The following is a 20,377-nucleotide window of genomic DNA, read 5'->3' on the forward strand; positions in this document are numbered from 1 at the left end:
AACCTGGCCTGGCCTGGCCTGGCCTGGCCTGGCCTGGCCTGGCACCGGCCTGGCCTGGCCTGGCCTGGCCCTGGCCTGGCCTGGCCTGGCCTGGCCTGGCCTGGCCTGGCCTGGCCTGGCCTGGCCTGGCCTGGCCTGGCCTGGCCTGGCCTGGCCTGGCCTGGCCTGGCCTGGCCTGACAGCCTGGCCTGGCCTGGCTGGCCTGACCTGGCCTGGCCTGGCCTGGCCTGGCTGGCCTGGCCTACCAACCTGGCCACTGGCCTGGCCTGGCCTGGCCTGGCCTGGCCTGGCCTGGCTGGCCTGGCCTGGCCTGGCTGGCCTGGCCTGGCCTGGCCTGGCCTGGCCTGGCCTGGCCTGACAGCCTGGCCTGGCCTGGCCTCAGCCTGGCCTGGCCTGGCCTGGCCTGGCCTGGCCTGGCCTGGCCTGGCCTGGCCTGGCCTGGCCTGGCCTGGCCTGGCCTGGCCTGGCCTGGCCTGGCCTGGCCTGGCCTGGCCTGGCCTGGCCTGGCCTGGCCACAAGCCTGGCCTGGCCTGGCCTGGCCTGGCCTGGCCTGGCCTGGCCTGGCTGGCCTGGCCTGGCCTGGCCTGGCCTGGCCTGGCCTGGCCTGGCCTGGCCTGGCCAGCCTGGCCTGGCCTGGCCTGGCCTGGCCTGGCCTGGCCTGGCCTGAACCCCTGGCCCTGGCCTCAACCTGGCCTACAACCTGGCCTGGCCACAACCTGGCCTGGCCTAGCCTGGCCTGGCCTGGCCTGGCCTGGCCCTGGCCTGGCCTGGCCTGGCCTGGCCTGGCCTGGCCTGGCCTAACCTGCCTGGCCTGGCCTGGCCTGGCCTGGCCTGGCCAACCTGGCCTGGCCTGGCCTGGCCTGGCCTGGCCTGGCCTGGCCTGGCCTGGCCTGGCCACAACCTGGCCTGGCCTGGCCTGGCCTGGCCAACCTGGCCTGGCCTGGCCTGGCCTGGCCTGGCCTGGCCTGGCCTGGCCTGGCCTGGCCCAATCTGCCTGGCCTGGCCTGGCCTGGCCTGGCCTGGCCTGGCCTGGCCTGGCTGGCCTGACTCACCTGGCCTGGCCTGGCCTGGCCTGGCCTGGCCTGGCCTGGCCTGGCCTGGCCTGGCTGGCAACTGGCCTGGCCTGGCCTGGCCTGGCCTGGCCTGGCCTGGCAACCTGGCCTGGCCTGGCCTGGCCTGGCCTGGCCTGGCCTGGCCTGGCCTGGCCTGGCCTGGCCTGGCCTGGCCTGGCCTGGCCTGGCCTGGCCTAACCTGGCCTAACCCAACCTGGCCTGGCCTAACCTAACCTAACCTAACCTAACCTAACCTAACCTAACCTAACCTAACCTAACCTAACCTAACCTAACCCAACCTAACCTAACCTAACCTAACCCTTCTTCTAACCAACCTAACCTAACCTAACCTAACCTAACCTAACCTAACCTAACCTAACCTGGCTAACCTAACCTAACCTAACCTAACCTAACCTAACCTAACCTAACGATAACTTTTCAAAGGAGACCGATTTTGATGCGGTTTTGCGTATAATAGCTACAACAGGCAAGCGCGATAACCCTTCAAACGCGACATCGAAGCGGTGTGACCCGATTTTTGACACCCCCACCCTTCTCGACCTGTAAAAAACACAAAATTAATTATTTATCAAAATTCTGACTAGATTTTTTCACTGTAAAAATTTTATTAAATACTTACCACTCCGACCTGTCTTCCTGACTGCATTTTGCATGATTTTGGGTAGGTTTGGACGTCGAAATTAAATATTTTCTATTAAAAAACACTAAATTTTACAGTTTTTCGACCAAAATTTTCAAAATTTCTAGGAAAGCCTATTCTAGTTTCTGGACAGCTGGCTAGGGCTCGCCGAGACGCGTCTTTTGACGTATCGCACGTCCCTCTACGCCGCACCAAACGTCAAAAAATGCCCCACCCACCCGCCCTTTAGTCGCAATCAAGAGCATGAAAAATTTACTATAGGAAAGGGTGTGACTTTGAGACCAAATTTTTGAAAACTATTTTTTGACGGATTTGGCATCCCAGTAGTCTCCTGACTTGGATCACATAAAATTCGCTTCAATCTAGGCTCTTTTACTCAAACTAAGCGGTTTTTAGCGTAGGTTGAAGTACTGTTTCTCACAAGAAAAGTTATCAATAAGTTTTGACCACTCAGTTGACCGGGGCACAATCCCCGACACAAGTTATCATTTGTTTCACGCAGTGTAACGTGTCTTTTGACAGCTACACCTAGATTTTATATTAAAAAATTTTTGAACCCACAGCTTTTTTGGCTGCCGACTTATCTTTTCAAGTCAACTGTGTGTTTTATTTAATTATTTTATTTTTTACTATTATATTTGACTGTTTCACTAAACTATTTTAAAACCTATACAATCATCACAAAACATTATTAGATCTTTTGATCCGTTCTGATTTTACTTTAAACTGTTGACAGCACCTTCCAGCCCTATACACTGGACGGTGCATTGCACAAGGACGAGCACGCGACGGCAATTAGCTTCGTGAAGTATCCACAGGCTAACCAGGGCCCTTTGGACCCTTCTTCCTAGCAAGAAGAGTAGCCCTGCTAAGGTGCCCACACAGCTAGCTGCTCGGACGCCGCCATCCATCTCAAAAAATTGTCTCTTTGTCCTTCGCCAGCAAACAAAACTCGAATAATGTTTGGAATCCGAACGCCCGTTAATAGGAAGACTGCTCCTCCAGCCCAAGATGCTTCTCCTGGCAGTTCTTCAAATGTGAGCCCGGCTCAGCCGACTAACACAAACGTCAGGAGGAGCATCGAGGTGTTGGAGTCCAGCCAAACCCCCTTGCCCAGCTCGGCACCTGCCGCCCCAGTGAAGCCTAAAAAGATCACAACACTAAAGAGCGTGTCACCAGCTCCAGAGAAGCCCGCTGGGGCGGCAGAGGCTCCAAAACCCCCAGCCTCCGTCAGCAGGGTGCAAGAAGCCAGAAACTTGGTGACTAAGGCCAAGATTGCTCTTGGCCAAAGCCGGAACCTCCGGACCGACATCAAGGAGGATGTCACCCTGGCTATTGACACCCTCTATCGCATGGTGAGGGATGGGGAAGCGGACAAGGGGAGGGGCCTTATATCCTCAAAAAAGGAGCAGCCAGCCACTGTCGATGCGGTGCCACCGGAACGTTGCAGTTTAGAGTACTCCCAGCTGCTCTCCTCACTGGCGGACCACAGTAGGCTCGTGAAGGAGAACGCCGAAAAAATGGAGGAACTCCAACAAAGTCTGTCCAAACACACGACAGCGTTGGACGCGACCACATACGCGGGGGTGTTGGCGGCACCAAAGCCGCTCGCAGCATCACCGCGACCAACACTACACTCGGTTGTGGTCGCCTCCAACGATAAACAAGAAACTGGCGAGCAGGTGCTGGATAAAATCCGCACTGCTATTAACGCCAAAGAAGGTGGTTACCGCATTGACAGGGTCAGAAAGGCCAAGGACAGCAAGGTCGTCATCAGCTGCAGGGACGAGGAGGAGCGGAGCAGGGTCCGGGAAAAGCTTAGGTCGGCCGGTCAACACCTGACCGTCCAGGACGCAGCAAACCTAGACCCGCTCATTATCCTCAGGGACGTCCTCAGCTACAACACCGACGAGGACGTCACGAAAGCCCTGAGGACGCAGAACACCAAGCTCTTCGCCGACCTTGCGGCTGAGGATGACCGCGTCATAATAAAATATAGGAAAAGGGCCCGGAACCAGCTGATGTGCCACATTGTTGCGAGAGTCTCCCCCACCCTCTGGAGCAGATTGACGGGGACGTCTGCCGTGTATATAGACATGCAGCGGATCAGGGTGGAAGACCAATCTCCCCTGGTCCAATGCTCCCTATGCTTAGGATATGGGCACGGCAGACGCCTTTGCACAGAAAGAGCCTGCAGCCACTGCGGTGGCCCTCACTTACGCAATTCTTGCCCAGAAGCGAAAGCCAATGCGCCCCCATCCTGTTGTAACTGCACTAGAGCCGGGCTGGAGGGAACGACGCATAATGCGTTCAGCCCGGACTGCCCGGTGAGACGCAGATGGGACGCACTGGCCAGGTCAAAAATCGGATATTGCTGAGGGCGCCGCAGTGGACACCAGGTCATACAAAGTTCTGCAGGCCAACCTTCAGAGAAAGCAGCTGGCGACCGCCGAGCTGCTTGAGGCCGCTTCACGGTCGAAGTCATCTTTCGCTCTCATCCAAGAGCCTTATGTGGGCTCTGTCCGGAGAATGCGGAGCTACCGGGGGGCGCGGATCTACCAGGCTTCGGAGGAGGGAGAGGGCACTGTAAAAGCTGCCATTGTAGTGCTCGACCACGACCTCGACGTCATACAGTGCCCAGAACTCACCACCCATAACATCGTCGTGGTGAGGATCCGGACCCAAGCCTGGGAAATCGCAGCAGCATCGGTGTACTTCGAACCGGACAAGCCCATGGACTCGTACCTGGAGCACCTCAGAGCGGTCAGGCGGAAGCTGGGAAGTCGCCACCTTCTCATCGGAGGCGACTTTAACGCAAAGAGCCCATGGTGGGGGAGCCTTACGGAGGACAGCAGGGGGGAGGAGCTATGCTCCACATTGGACAAGCTGGAGTTGCAGGTACTCAACAGCGGCACCCTGCCCACTTTTGACACCATCCGAGGGGGCAGGAGATACTGCAGTCACGTCGATGTGACGGCATGCTCGGCGGATCTTCTCTGCCTGGTCGAAGGCTGGGAGGTAGACGAGGGACTGACGAGCTCGGACCATAACGGCATAAAATTTAGCATAAATTTGCAAAAATCTTTAGGCATAGCAGTAAAATCTACTACTAGGATGTTCAACACCAAAAAAGCAAACTGGGTCCAGTTTCGTGAGAAACTGCCCAGTTTAAAATAGAAAAAACATAAATAAGTCAAAATTCGAAGAAATTGAAAATAGTCAAAATTTAGAAATAATCATAAACAAATATTTAGAAGTAATACAAAATTCATGTCAAGAAACTATACCGAAGAAGAAAAACTCGGAAAAAATTACCTTGCCGTGGTGGTCCCAGGAGCTAGAAAGCCTGAAGAAGGAGGTCGCCACCAGGAAGAGAAGAGTCCGCTGCGCCGCTCCAATCCGAAGGCAGTCCGTCGTCGAAGAGTACCTGCAACACAAAACAAACTATGAAATTAAAGCCATGATAGCCCAAACGAGTAGCTGGACGGAGTTCTGCACCAAGCAGGACAGGGAGGGGATGTGGGAGGGCATTTACAGGGTGATAGGGCGTACCGCAACACGGCACGAGGACGCAACCCTAATTAAAAGCGGTGTATATTTGACTCCGGCAGAATCCGCATCGCACCTGGCTGAGACATTTTATCCGCACGACCTGGAAGAAGAGGACACTGAAGAACAAAAGGACATCCGGCGTTTGGCCATGCGGGTAAACGACCGGGTTAATGATGAAGAACATGACCCGCCTTTTACTCCGCATGAGCTCATAACAGCAGTGTCCTCTTTTAACCCCAAAAAGGCGCCAGGCGCGGACGGTCTCACCGCGGACATCTGTCGCCAGGCAATTCTCCAGGACCCCGAGGCGTTCCTTGCCCTGGCCAACAAATGCCTCAGTCTGGGCCACTTCCCCAAGAAGTGGAAGGAAGCCACAGTTGTGGTACTGAGGAAGCCGGGCAAGGACAACTACACAAACGCCAAGTCATATAGGCCGATCGGGCTCCTGCCCGTGTTAGGAAAGGTCCTGGAGAAGATGGTTGTCACGAGGCTCCAGTGGCACCTAGTACCGAGGCTGAGTACCCGCCAGTACGGCTTCATGCCCCAGAGGAGCACCGAGGACGCCCTCTATAATCTAGTGAACCAAATAAAGGTTGAAATCAAGAACAAAAAGTTGGTCACCATCGTCTCGCTGGATATAGAGGGCGCCTTCGACAGCGCCTGGTGGCCAGCCATAAAGGTCAGACTGGCGGAGGAAAAGTGTCCGGTCAACATTAGGCGGCTACTCGACAGCTACCTTGGCGACAGATGTGTGCGACTAAGGTATGCCGGAGTCGAACATTGTAGAAACACGCAGAAGGGTTGCGTCCAAGGCTCGATCAGCGGGCCGATACTCTGGAACGTCCTCCTAGATCCCCTCCTCAAGAACTTACATGACCGCGGGGTTGTGTGCCAGGCGTTCGCCGATGACGTGGTTCTGCTGTTTGCCGGGGATACTGCGCTGGAGGTGCAGCGACATGCCAATGCCGCCCTCGAGTTTGTTCAGGAGTGGGGAGTCAGAAACAAACTCAAGTTTGCGCCGCACAAGACCTGCGCAATGCTGCTAACAAACAAGCTTAAGCATGACACCCCACTCCTGCGCATGGGCGGGGTCGACATTGGCATGTCTCGCGAAATAAAGATCTTGGGCCTGACTATAGACGATAAGCTGACCTTTAACACCCACGTCGCCAACGTCTGTAGGAAGGCCCTCAATATCGCGAAGCAACTCCAACGAGCTGCAAAAATAAGCTGGGGACTGCACCCCGACGTCGTCCGCACAATCTATACGGCAGCAGTGGAGCCCGTCATCCTATACGCCGCAGCGGCATGGTCGCCCGCCGCTCAAAAAATTTGTGTCCGCAAGCTCTTAAACACCGTCCAGCGGGGCTTCGCACAGAAGATCTGCAAATCCTACCGCACCGTCTCCCTAAACTCGGCCCTACTACTCGCCGGGTTACTACCTCTGGACCTACGCGTCAAGGAAGCAGCCGGCCTATATGAGGCTCGCAAAGGGTCAACCCGGCTAGTGCTGGGAGACCGGGAGGTTGAGCGGGTGGTTGGATTTGCAGAGCTACCACACCCCGCCTTGCGTATGGACCTGAACTTCAGGTGTCTAGATGACCGAAGCCTGGTAGACCAACACAACGTGCAGTCGCTCAGAATTTTCACAGACGGCAGCAAGTTCCAGGGCAAAGTCGGTGCTGCGTTGTCCATATGGGACAACCAGACCGAACTACGGAGCCGAAAACTGAGCTTGCCAGCGTACTGCACAGTCTACCAGGCTGAACTCCTGGCCATATGCAGGGCCACTAGCGAAGCCCTGAACAGCGGAGCAGAGAGCTGCGGCATTTATAGCGACTCACGGGCGGCCTTGCAGACGGTGACCAATCCCGGGTCTATGCACTCCCTCGCAATCGAGGCGCGCCGAAACCTCAGCGTGGCCTTGACCCTTGGCAAAGCTGTGACCTTGTTCTGGATCAAGGCCCACGCCGGCATCGATGGAAACGAGCGCGCCGACGAGTTAGCAAAAGAAGCAGCACTCTCGAGCCGGAGGAAGCCTGACTACGACCGGTGCCCGATCTCATTCGTCAGGAGTGAACTTCGTGGAGACTCTCTTGGCGAATGGAACCGAAGGTACACAACGGGCGAGACGGCCTCCGTCACGAGAGTGTTCTTCCCGGACGCGAGGGAGGCATATCGTCTGGTGCGAAAAATACAACCGCAGGGAATCTTAACAAACATCTTTACAGGCCATGGGGGGTTCTCCCAATATCTGCACCGCTTCAAGTGTCGGGAGAGTCCGTCATGCGTCTGCGATCCTGCGGTTGAGGAATCCGTTCAGCACATTCTTTTTCAATGCCCTATATTCGAAAGAAAACGTTTTGACCTCGCCCAAAGACTCGAAACAGATGTGGCAGTCAGTAGAGCCTTCGAGCTCATCGCAAATAAAAAATTAAGAGGCGATTTCCTCAAGTTTGCAGAACAAATTTGTAAAATTGTCGTGGAGAGAAACGCCTCAGCTTAAACCGGAGCGTCTTTCTCCACAACAAAGAAAATAAAAAATATAAGACATACAAAGACTCTGATTACGTCAGAGGTACACGGCAGTACCCAAGATGGCGGGTGCATATATAAAAAAAAAAAAAAAAAAAAAAACCTAACCTAACCTAACCTAACCTAACCTAACCTAACCTAACCTAACCTAACCTAACCTAACCTAACCTAACCTAACCTAACCTAACCTAACCTAACCTAACCTAACCTAACCTAACCTAACCTAACCTAACCCTGAGCAAACCTAACCTAACCCTGAGCAAACCTAACCTAACCCTGAGCAAACCTAACCTAACCCTGAGCAAACCTAACCTAACCCTGAGCAAACCTAACCTAACCCTGAGCAAACCTAACCTAACCCTGAGCAAACCTAACCTAACCCTGAGCAAACCTAACCTAACCCTGAGCAAACCTAACCTAACCCTGAGCAAACCCACCAAAAAGACCTCCCACCACACTAAAAATAGGAGACAGATATACTACTGATGCAGAAGAGACTGCAAGCGCCTTGCTCAAGCACTTCTACCCCGATGACTCTCCGGACCAAACGCCGGAGCAGAGACAGTTGCGCACCCACTTCAACAATTATTCCATGAACACCCCGGATGATCTCCCCTTCACGGAGGAAGAGGTGCTTGAGCAACTTAGCTCCATAAGCCCGAAAAAAGCTCCCGGATTAGACAATCTAACATCAGATATTTGCCATAAGTTCGCAAAGATATACCCCCGTCTCATGACAGATATTTTAAATAGATGTCTCTCACTCCAGTACTTTCCTGGAGCGTGGAAGGAGGCCTACGTAAAGATCATTATCAAACCGGGCAAAGACGACCACATGGATCTTAAATCCTTTCGCCCCATAGGACTGCTTCCAGTCTTCGGGAAGCTACTGGAGAAGCTATTTATCAAAAGGGTCGTCCATAAAGCAGAGTCGGAGAATAAACTCAACAACAACCAGTTTGGCTTTCGGCAACAGAGAAACACGACGCTAGCCGTTCACACCGCTCTGGACTTCATCCGCCTCGCAAAAGAGAGTAAAAAACATGTAATCGCGGTCTCTTTGGATATCAAGGCGGCGTTTGACAATGCTTGGTGGCCCGCACTCTTCCAACGTCTCGCCAATCTTGGTGTGCCCAATAACATCTACGGGCTCATCAAGGATTACGTCAGGGATCGAGTAGTCACTTTGGATCACGCCGGAGTGCGCGCGCGTAAAACACTCACAAAGGGGTGCATACAGGGGTCCGCATGTGGCCCCGTTCTGTGGAACATGATCTTGGATGAACTCCTAGACATGCAGCTGCCAGCGGGATGCCACATGCAGGCCTTTGCGGATGATGTCCTCCTTATAGTCACCGCGGACAATAATGAAGAACTGCAGAGCGTGTCAAATACCGTCCTGTCCGAAATTAGTAACTGGGGAACTAAAGTGAAACTCAATTTTGGCCCAGCGAAGACACAAGTCATTGCTTTCACGCCGAAGGCCAGGTCCGTGCAGCTCCATATGGACGGCACGGACTTGGCATTCGTGCCTGAAATTAAATTGCTCGGCATAGTGATAGACGAAAAGCTCAAATTCAAGCGACACCTCAAATACGTGCTGGGTAAGGCCTCGCGTATCTACAACAAACTGTGCATTTACGCGAGACCAACCTGGGGCACACACCCTGAAAATTCGCGAACCATCTACTTACATGTTATAGAGCCGATCATCACCTACGCTGCAGGAATATGGGGCCAAGTGGCAATGCAAAAGAGTGCACGAAAAGATCTTGCCAGCCTGCAACGCGGCTTCGCACTAAAGGCCATTCGCGCCTTCAGGACAGTGTCCACTAATGCTGCCCTGGCGCTTGCGCAACTCATTCCACTTGACCTCAGAATCCTCGAGGTGCATCAAATCGAGCAAACGCGACTTACCAACACCACTCTCTTTTTGCCGGAGGACGTTACGCTAGAGCGGCCCACACCTGCCCGCGAACTACTGCACCCAGCGTTGAGAGTGGGAAAACCTGATTTAGACCACGAAAGAACGGACGATACTCAAGAAATATTTACAGACGGAAGCAAACAAGACAGCGGCGCTGTAGGGGCTGCCTTTGTGTGCCTTGACCCAGGTGGGTCACAACAACCAATCATTACTAAAAAATTCAAACTACACGACTCTTGCACGGTCTTCCAAGCTGAGCTCTTCGCCATCCTGGAGGCCTGCAAGTGGGCGACTCAAAAATATCAAAACACTGTTATCTACACCGATTCACAAGCATCATTACAAGCCATAGCAGACAGAAGCAACACACACCCTCTCGTCACACAAATACATAAAATCATACATACACACCGCGATACAAAAAACATCACACTTAAATGGGTCAAGGCACATAGGGGCAATGTCGGCAACGGGCTGCCGACGCCGCGGCAAAACTGGCGACCCTTCTTCACAAGACGCCGGACTACAGGTCGTTCCCAATGTCCTTCGTGAAACATAAGCTCCGCATGCGTAGCCTGGACCTTTGGCAGGCGCGCTACACGTCCAGCGGACAGGGACAGTACACTAAAAGCATTTTCCCTACACTAACTGATATCAAACACTTCCGAAAACACACAGACATTCACTTCCACACAACACAAATACTCACCAACCACGGCTTTCACAAAACATACTTACACAGATTCCACATCACACCAGATGACTGCTGTCCCTGCAACACAAATACACCCCAGACTGTGACGCACCTGCTGACTGACTGTCCGAGGTTCGCTGCGGAGCGAATGCGACACGAGGCATTATGCGTCTACCATGATATCGTCCCGTATAGTTTGCCAGAACTACTTAAGAAAGAGGAAGCGCTGGCAAGTTATACGGAACTCGCGAGCAGAATTTACTCGAAACTCAAAGCCTACAATGGCACATAAAATAATATCTATTATTACTCATCTATACATTTTTCATATATTATCATATATTTCATTTTTCATATATATTCTGAATATTTATCATTCTTTCTACCCAAGCGATATCAAAACTTAAAAAGCGACATCCCAAGTTTCGGCAGCAAGCGTATCAAATCGCGCAAACTGCCGCAACATATCATATACGCGAAATAACAGCTATCTTAAACCAAAAACAAAGTTCAATAAAAAAAAAAAGCAAACCTAACCTAACCCTGAGCAAACCTAACCTAACCCTGAGCAAACCTAACCTAACCCTGAGCAAACCTAACCTAACCCTGAGCAAACCTAACCTAACCCTGAGCAAACCTAACCTAACCCTGAGCAAACCTAACCTAACCCTGAGCAAACCTAATGGGGAGAGGCGGAGGGGTACCGGTTGCCGGACTCTTACCAGCTAAAACCCCCTTGTGTCCTCCTTGCACGCATGCGCGGGGCCGCGGGAATCCAGATTCTTCCCCTCGTCTCTTGGGAGGGAGGTGTTCGCCTACCCCGTGCATCGCATCAGGGGCACGCGCCGACACACGCGCGTGTCACTGCCTCGAGTCCACTGTCCACTTTGACAGTGCATGGTGGCCGGCCATTAGAGTACGATTGGCTGAGGAAAGGTGTCCGGCTGATTTGAGGCGAGTAATGGACAGTTACCTGAGCAATAGAGTAGTCAGGGTTAGATATGGCGGGGAAGAGTGCAGAAAAGACACAAATAAAGGTTGCGTCCAGGGCTCTATAGGTGGCCCATTTCTCTGGAATTTGCTGCTGGATCCGCTCCTCAAAGAGCAGGAAAGTCGTGGCGAATACATCAAAAAAAATGCTAGAAATGGGTTCTGCTGGGTGTGCTTTACTAACTATTCAATGTACAAAAATGACGTCTTTACAGATTTACTATACCTATGTGTTGTGAACATGATACATGGCTTCCTAAAATAAAAACGATATTTGATTTAAGCTGTCACCAATTTAATTCATTTTGTGTTTCTTAAATAATAGGGTTTGCCCTCAAAATAGTAGATTTGTCACCAAAATGTAGTCACCAAACAATATAAAATCAATTCCACAATAAATTACCGAAAATCATGGAGATATGTGGTCAAGTACCAAATAAACACTTAATTAAAGTCAAAATAATCAATATTTATTATTAAAAATAACAATCACTGAATAATCACCGCTGGTTTAGATTTTGAAGGGCGCCCCCTTTTTCTTTTCTGGTCGATAAGTAATTTTTTTGATTCTGGTGGGGGTACATTTTTTGGTTCACAACAATGAACGTAATCGTCGCGAATGAAGCAAACTTGCATCTCACTGCCCGCGCCGCGTATCGTATGATCGTACTGTTCAGGCGCAGAACGCCTTCAAAAAAGTTAATAGCAACTAGTTGCGCTCGGTCGTAATATCAATGTTCTGCGTAGGCGTTTGTTTATTCTCATACAAAATGAAATGTCATCGGGCACTTGCCCTTGACACATTGTACGTGCAACATCTCGTTTTTTAATTAAATGTATATTTGAAACATTCGGGACTTTGATTGGCACCAGTATATCCTCTAAAGACATAACACGTACCTACAACCAACCTACAACCCATTCGTTGAGGCCCGAAAGCGCGCCAATTTGTCTCCTTTCCCTTGCTCTTCCCTTTGAACATATTTTCATTAAAATTATAAACCGGAGTATTAAATTGGTAATACGAATACATGATTTTAAAAACTGAACGAAATAAAATGTAACTACTGTATTGGTGACAAAATAACAAATAAAAAGGAGTCACAGTCAGGGATCAATTAATCGATTTGTTTGGTGACAGATCTACCATTTTGAGCACCAAGCTATTATTTAAGTAATAAATCTATTATTATAAGAACGAAGTTTATATTCATGTAATGCACTACAATTTTATTGGTAATCCGTCTCATATTTTACACATTATATTAACAATAATTTGGTAATTCATACCTGGGAACACTCTTTGTTTATCTGAGAACGAAAATATTTCGTGGCCATAGATCTATTTATTAGGTGATAAACCTTGATGACAAATATAAATTTTGGTGACAAAAAATATAGTTCCCTATTTGTATTATCCGAAGGAAGAAGTATAGGCATGGGCTTCAGATGGAGAAATAAAACGCCGTGATGTCAGGCAGGCGTTTATTGAGCGCTAGGGCCAGGCCAGGTCCACCTCGGCCACGTCGAGCGCCAGGATGTCGACGCGGGCTTGCAGCGCGTCGGCCAGCGCGGGGCGCGTGCGGCCCAGCTCGCCGTGCGCCCACTCCTTGACGTAGAGGCCGGCGTCGGTGCGGAGCCGCAGCAGCAGCAGCTGCGGCTGCGCGGGCACGGCGTGCGCGCTGAGCGCGAGGATGCGGCGCGGGCGCACGTGCAGCGGGCGGCGGTGCAGCACGCGGATGGGCGTGCGCTGCTGCAGCAGCACGCGGGCGCCGGCGCAGTTGCTGTACGCGTTGACGCGCTGCAGGTCGCGCTCGGTGACGCGCACGGGCGCGGCGGCCGGCAGCTGCTCGTCGGCCGCGTGCGACAGCTTGATGCACAGCGCCTCGTACGTCTTGCACTTGGTCTCCTCGCCCTTCTTGAGCAGCGCGAGGTGCTCGCGGGAGACGGGCACGAGGCGGCGGACCAGCACCTGCCCGCCGGCGGAGATCTGCGCGCACAGCTGCTGCAGCTCCGCCTCGCTCGGCTGCCGCGTCGGGTCCGTGATCTGATACGAGGAACACTATTTTACCGTTTTATATATTACTAGCTTCTGCCAGCGACTTCGTCCGCGTTAGATTCGGACTTTGTGCAAAGAGAGGAAGAAATAATAAACACCAGCCCAGTCAAATTATCTAAATCTATACACACCTACTACTACTTCACATAGAAAGAAATAAAATGTAAACTATTAATCATTTGTAATTTGAAAGAATATTTAAACAATACCAAAATAACAAATACCTACACATTTTATAAAATAACGACAAAAGAAATATAAAAATAATATTTAAAAAATAAAAGTCATCAAATCAATTATTGTCAATAATCAGAAAACTCCGAACTGCTAAGCTATCGAGACTTACATGTTTTATTGTGAGTCAACCATAAATGGTAGACATATGCTGTCGTGAGATATTTTTTACATAATTGGAGAACATTTCCGTCATACATGGTTTCTAAGTACCTAATGGTAAGAAAACTATTTATCCTAGCAGTGGTTTGGTGTGATATTCGCAACCTCTGCACTACAACTGGCCGGGTATCCGTCTGCCACGAGGAGATCCCAACGTAGGAGCTACGAGTATAATATACCAATGTACGGAATTCTCAGACTGAAGATACATTACACATGACTAGGCATCAGCGATGTTAGTATTGTTGACGCGAGCTGTCCGCCCGCGACACACGACGCGTCGTGCAGCACGAGCACTGCGCCGCCTGCTGTAGCCTCAGCCGCGAAATGATATTCAATTACACTGAATTATTGTAGCTTCCGGAATATCACTATATTCCGAGCGATTCGCGGGATGTGTAAGTAGAAATGAGGGTCGGGGTGCAGACCTCTATCGCGAAGGGTCGTCCGTCGCCGAGGCAGCGCACGTCGACGTCCTCGCGGCCCGCCGACATGAACTTGAGGCGGTGCTCGGCGTCCTCCGCGTCCAGCCGGTACAGCGCCGCGATGGGCGCGCAGATGAGCTCCTGCACCGACGAGTGCAGCATGCGGCGCCCGTTCACCAGCCACGGCGTCTGCGGCAGCGTGCGGCTCAGCTTCACGTAGCGCCCGCCCAGGTACAGCGGCGCGTGCTGCGCCGACACGGCCGCGCACACCGCGCGCGAGGCGGCCGCCGGCGCCGCGCAGCCCGCCGCGCGCAGCGCCGCCAGCGACGCGCCCGCCAGCGCCTGCTCCACCGCGCGCCGCGTGAACTCCACCGCGAAGCGCTGCGACGCCGAGCGCCGCGCGAACAGCTCCGGCGCCACGCGCCGCAGCGCCTCCAGCTCGCCCGCCTCCTCCAGGTACTCCATGTGCAGCGTGACCAGCAGCGGCGACACGGCGCCCGAGTCCAGCGCCAGCCCCACGTGCCGCGCCAGCTGCGCGCCGAACGACCACTTCCACGCCTCCTTCAGCGGCGTCAGCGCACCTGCACAACACGCTCGGGTTGAGGGCGGCGGGTGGCAGCGGGCGGGGTGGGGAGGCGGAGGGGCGACTCACCGTCGTCGTAGTTGGCGCAGGCGTCGCGCAGACGCAGCGCCACGACGCGCTCGCGCAGCAGGGCGGCGACGGGCGCGGACAGCGCGCACGCGAACGTCTCGCACTCGTACCTGCGACACACGGCACAGCATCAACCCTGGCTCCCCACGTGTTACATCCCACTAGTCACGACAGGCGGGTACTACAGCTAGAAGCCAGCCTGTCTGCTTGTCCGCTCGACTGTCAAGTAACACACAGTAACACTGCACAATATAATAATTGCAATAAGTACACTTATTTGTAAATTTTTCTCTGAATTAAAACAAGTCGTTGGATATCATTATTGTTAAATGTAGGATGCAGGTCAGTCGGTTATTATGTTATTGTACACAGTAGATGACATGTCACTATATGGGAAATCATTATATCTGACTTTTTTAGAGAATTTCATATGAAAACCAAACTTTGTAGTGTAATTATGTCACAATAAACGGTTGGTCAAAATAGGCAGAGTTATAATAAATGGAGACTACTGTAGTTTTGTATGCCTGGTAGTAAGAAGAATTTGTTTTACTGTTTAATACTAATTCCATCTCAACTGTAAAAATAATTATAAAAGAATATTTGAAATTGTTCTATTAGTCATTAGCCATTGACTGGTTGCACATGCAGAACACATGCAGAACTTTCCTCTTTATATAGTGTTATTCAGTATGTTTGTTCAGCAACTGTGACCAACCTTTTCTTATCCAGCATTGTTTTGACCATGGCATTGCACTGAGGCCAGTTCTCTTGTTGCAGTAGTCCCAGACAGGTTGTGCAGACACCGTCCACCTTCATTTTCTTGTTAGGCGGCTCATTGGCATCATCCGGTGGCTCACTGGCACCTGGGGTTGGTTCACTGGCAGCTGGGGATGGCTCACTGACATCTGGGGTTGGTTCACTGGTAGCTGGGGATAGCTCACTGGGAGCTGGGGATGGCTCACTGGGAGCTGGAGATGGCTCACTGGCAGCATGGGGTGGCTCACTAACAGCGCCGGGCGCGGTGGCTGCTGGCTCTGTCTGATTGCAGGCTGGCACTGTTTCCACTTGCACAACAAGCGCTGGGCTGACAGACGCCCCCTGCTTGCCTAGCTGGAAGTTAAGTATTCACAGTCCATGAGTATTGATTATTTGGATAACTTAGATCAGAGATGTTGTGTTTGCTGATGGGTGTTCTACTGTTGTCATATTACGTTCCTGTGGTTCTGAAACCAGATTATTGTAAGGACATCCACTGACCGTTGTTCCGTTATTCACACGTCATCAGAAGACAGAGAAAAATACTTGTATTTGCATTGAAACATGGCTACATAAGTTGTAGGTTGTTACAGAAAATCTTTTTATTAAGGGGGTTGCAGTGTTGCTGAGACGTTAAGGAAGAGACAGTCAGTGGGCCCCAAAGCAGGTAAAGCTATTGTAATCTGCCAATTGGGAAATGCGGCCGGGCAGAAGAGCGAGTCCGGTTGAGAGGTTATATTTACGATGCTGGCCGGCTGCCGGCGCGCAACTGATCGTCGTCTGCATGTGTTTGAGGTATTGCGACGAGCATTTAAAAGTAATTATAATAGTTGTAGTTAAAAGTAAACTTACGGCGTTAATGACGTATTGTTTTGGGTTTTCGTAAGCTGCCGGGCTTTTCAGTCCTAGAAACCTAAGGCAGCACGCGTCGCAACAGCCCAGCTCCTTACAGCACTCAATAATCGATTTCTGATTCATTTCAGATATTCTGTGTTTTCTAGATATATTATAGAATAAAGTCACATGTACGACTATAAAATCACCATGAATGCGAATTGGATGTATCGTACAGACATAAACACAACAAGTGCTAGCTAGTGTCAAATTTGACATTGACAATGTCTGTTGTCTGTCAGTTTGACGGCGGTGTTCCGAAATATATCTCAGTCGTACCCAAACCCATAGACATAATATTAGTAAACAGGACTGCGCATATAAACCCAAAAAACGAGCCGAGTGAAACAGTTAGTACAGAGGCTGTCTGTCCCTTTCTAATAGGGTGACTATGAGATTAAGCTATGTGAGACAAATCCGAATTTGCTAAGATTATTAAACGCAGATTGGTATTGAAGTTTTAACTTACGCAGTTTGTGACCTTAAGATACTTATAAAGGCTTTTAATAATTAGCGGGAATTAGCAGTATAAAAGCAGGAAGATTCGAAGTGAAGACTGTTTTTTTTTGTATTTCTACTTCATATATAGACTGCTGAGCCATTTATGTCGCCTTTCTTCATTTTTTGGAAAGCTATAACAATAGTACAACAGTTTTAAAATCCATCACCCATATTTTCACTCATTACAAGAATTCATGGGCACCCTAGTTGTTTGGTTTACGAAAATGTTATTATTAGCTAACCTGTGGAACGATATATTGCAACCACCATAGGATTCACTTTTACAAGTATAAACGCAACACTTTTTCACCATTTAAGTAGTTTAAATTGATTTAATACAAAAAAATATAAACAAAATTTTAAATGCTGATTACGCGCCAAGAATGTTCAGGGTTACCGCTAGAAAATAAAAAAAAGCTAAATAAAAATTTATGTTGTTTATGTTTTAATAATAAATACGAATAAATTAATGCGATTGTTATTAATTTGTTGACTTACAATTGTTAAAATAAGATACAAATTTTATGTGATTCAATTGTTTTTTGGGAAGACAAAACTTTTGATCACAACATTTTTTTATGCTGGCAAGGTGTTAGAAAGAGACAAACAGCCTCCGTTCGAACTATCCCTCTCGGCTCGGATTTGCCTCTGTGTATTATGCAACCAATTTAGTACCTTATTGCGTTAGAATAGAGTTCATTTTCGTAAATATATATTTTGAGCGTGCGCAATCTTGTTTAGTAATATTATATCTATGCCCAAACCATATACTACTTCTATGACCCAAACGCGTAAAATAAATATCCATGTATACACTACATTTATTATGTACTACAAGTGTATACTACGTCTATGCGTAGTACCCAAACTGCTTTGATAACTATTTGGGTATTACGTCGGCGTCGTCGTGGTTAATATGTCTATCATCTCAGTACACTAGGTACCTACCTACGCCTACATTAAAAAAAAAAGTTTCTATGCAGTTTCTTGCGGCGGTTTTTTTTAAGCGTGCAACTAGCTTGATGTTTCGAAAGAGCTGTTATAGACCTAGGTACTTGAAATAAAAATGTTTGACTTTTGCAAAATGGACTGGCCACAGTGACGACAATATTATCCACAGTTCACATTACATCATAATACGACGACATTTTGTACTACACACCAAGGGCCCGATTCTCCTAAGTTAATAATGTCAAAATCGAATAGATAGTGCTACATATTCGTTCGCATTTGGTACATTAAGATTACCGGCACGGTTTCATTTAAACCGTCTTAGCCGACGTCAAGTCAACGGACGAACAATAATTGGGACTGCATCAACTCAGCGTTTGCAAATTACTTCACAAGATTGTCGTCGCGCATCGAGAAACGTGAAGAATCTCCTCGTCACAATCAACAGTGGTTTGCGTCAACAAAACCGTGAGATCGTTCCAATTATTCCTTATTCACATTTTCATATTAATTATCATATTATCATAGTAATCATATTTCCTTAATTTCAATCCCATATTGCTTTAATTTCATCGCATTAGAATTAGTGCAAATCATCATTCAAAACGTTATTATTTTTTTTTCTTCCTTCTTCTTTTTCTTCCTTCATTGAATTTAGACTGTTACATCTTGCGTCATCATTCCATATCTCATTAGTGCTTAGTTTTATCACCTTTAGTGCTCATTGTATTCATTTACATTTATCATTTATGCAATTTAAATTATTTTTACTGTGTTTTAACATGTCAATTTGTGTTTAGAGTGACAAAGCAATTTAATGCACATTTAAGCTCCTTGAAAAATTTTCATAGCAAAACACGCCTCTGCAATTTGGTCAAATAATTACACAAGGGAACAAAATAAGACTTTTTTTGTGTTGCATGAAATTTTACGACTTTTGTTTACTAATTCGAGGTCGCTGATTTCAAATCTACCCACATTTTTTTTCTAACAGCTTTAGTTTTTGAGATACAGCTATTGACCGTATGTTCGAACTAGTTACACTTAAATTACATAAAACAGAGCATTTTATTAAAAAAGTATATTATTTTTACTATTTCTATGTTGCAAAATAATTGTAAAAATGATACTAACTAATTCTGCAATATTTGTGGTGAATATACATTTAAAGATTGTAGACTAAGCGTGTCGGAGTTCTTGAAACGGGTGTACTTTGAGTTCTTTGGATTTTATTTGGACACCTGCGACAGGTACCTACTGGGTGTCTAAAATGGTATGTAAAACATGCGTCGAGTCTTTAAGGTTATGGAAAAATAAGAAAAGACCCCATTTCAAGTAACAAACACATATGATCTGGCGAGAACCCTCGAATCATTAGGTAGTTTTTCTGCGTAGTTGATATGAACGGTATTAACAAAAAAAACGGTCCAAATGGATTTACCCTAACTTGTTATCTACTATTTTATCTTAATAAAGGTGCTACCTACCTACCTTTGCACATCAAACTAGGGCTCATGAAACAATTTGTAAAAGCTCTGAACAAAAATGCTCAATACATATCTAAAAAGTCCCATAATTTGAGTATAGAGAAACTAAAAGCCGGAATTTCTGATGGTCCACAAATAAGGTGGTTGATGTAATGTGTAAGTTTCATAATTACATGACCGATATCGAAAAACATGCCTGAAACGAATTCGTTTGGATTGCACAAAATTTTCTATCAAACAAAAAGGATGAAAGCTTATTCAAATCACTTTGAACAGATGTTGTCGTCTTGGTTGTAATATGAGCATCAAGGTATACTTCCTCCTAAGCCATTTCGACCATTTCCCTGAAAATCTATGTGATTTCTGAGAAGAACAAGGCGAACGGTTCCATCAAGATATTCGGAGTTTGGAAAAGCGGTCCCAGGGTCATTGGAATGCCAACATGATGTCGAACTGCTGTTGCAGCATTAAAGACAGCCCTAGTGAACCGAATCAAGCTAAAAAATCTTATAAAAGAAAGTTTTTTGATGCTTAATTGTTGTTCTTCTGCTGTTTTTTGTTAATAACATTGTGTTTTTCTTGAAAATCACGTTTTGTTGATATCTCAAAAACTGAATCTGATACAGATAATCTGACTTCAGATCTTCAATTAGCAGCCCAAAAATATACAATATTAGTCGTAATATTTCATGCAACAAAAATCTTGTTCCCTTGTGTTATTTCCGCAACATATTGCTATACTTTTTTTGCTAGGCTTTTTGCGTTAAGCAACATATTGCCTTTACTTTTTTAATAGGCTCTTTGCTACAGTTAAGCGCCTGGACATATTTTAATAGCAAATC

General features: G+C 48.6%; 1 protein-coding gene across 1 annotated transcript; it reads right to left on the minus strand.

Moving 5' to 3' along the window:
• Nucleotides 1–12,882: 12,882 nt before the first annotated feature.
• Nucleotides 12,883–16,810, minus strand: LOC110383643 (putative tRNA pseudouridine synthase Pus10). The gene is made up of 5 exons (XM_049849632.2): nt 16,555–16,810; nt 15,662–16,056; nt 14,944–15,053; nt 14,295–14,872; nt 12,883–13,458 (listed from the first exon to the last, which is right to left on the minus strand). The coding sequence occupies exons 1-5, from the start codon at nt 16,678–16,680 to the stop codon at nt 12,907–12,909; spliced, it is 1,761 nt and encodes a 586-aa protein (XP_049705589.2). The 5' UTR covers nt 16,681–16,810; the 3' UTR covers nt 12,883–12,906.
• Nucleotides 16,811–20,377: the final 3,567 nt, after the last annotated feature.

This window comes from Helicoverpa armigera, chromosome 26 (genome assembly GCF_030705265.1).
Source record: "Helicoverpa armigera isolate CAAS_96S chromosome 26, ASM3070526v1, whole genome shotgun sequence".
Taxonomy (NCBI): domain Eukaryota; kingdom Metazoa; phylum Arthropoda; class Insecta; order Lepidoptera; family Noctuidae; genus Helicoverpa; species Helicoverpa armigera.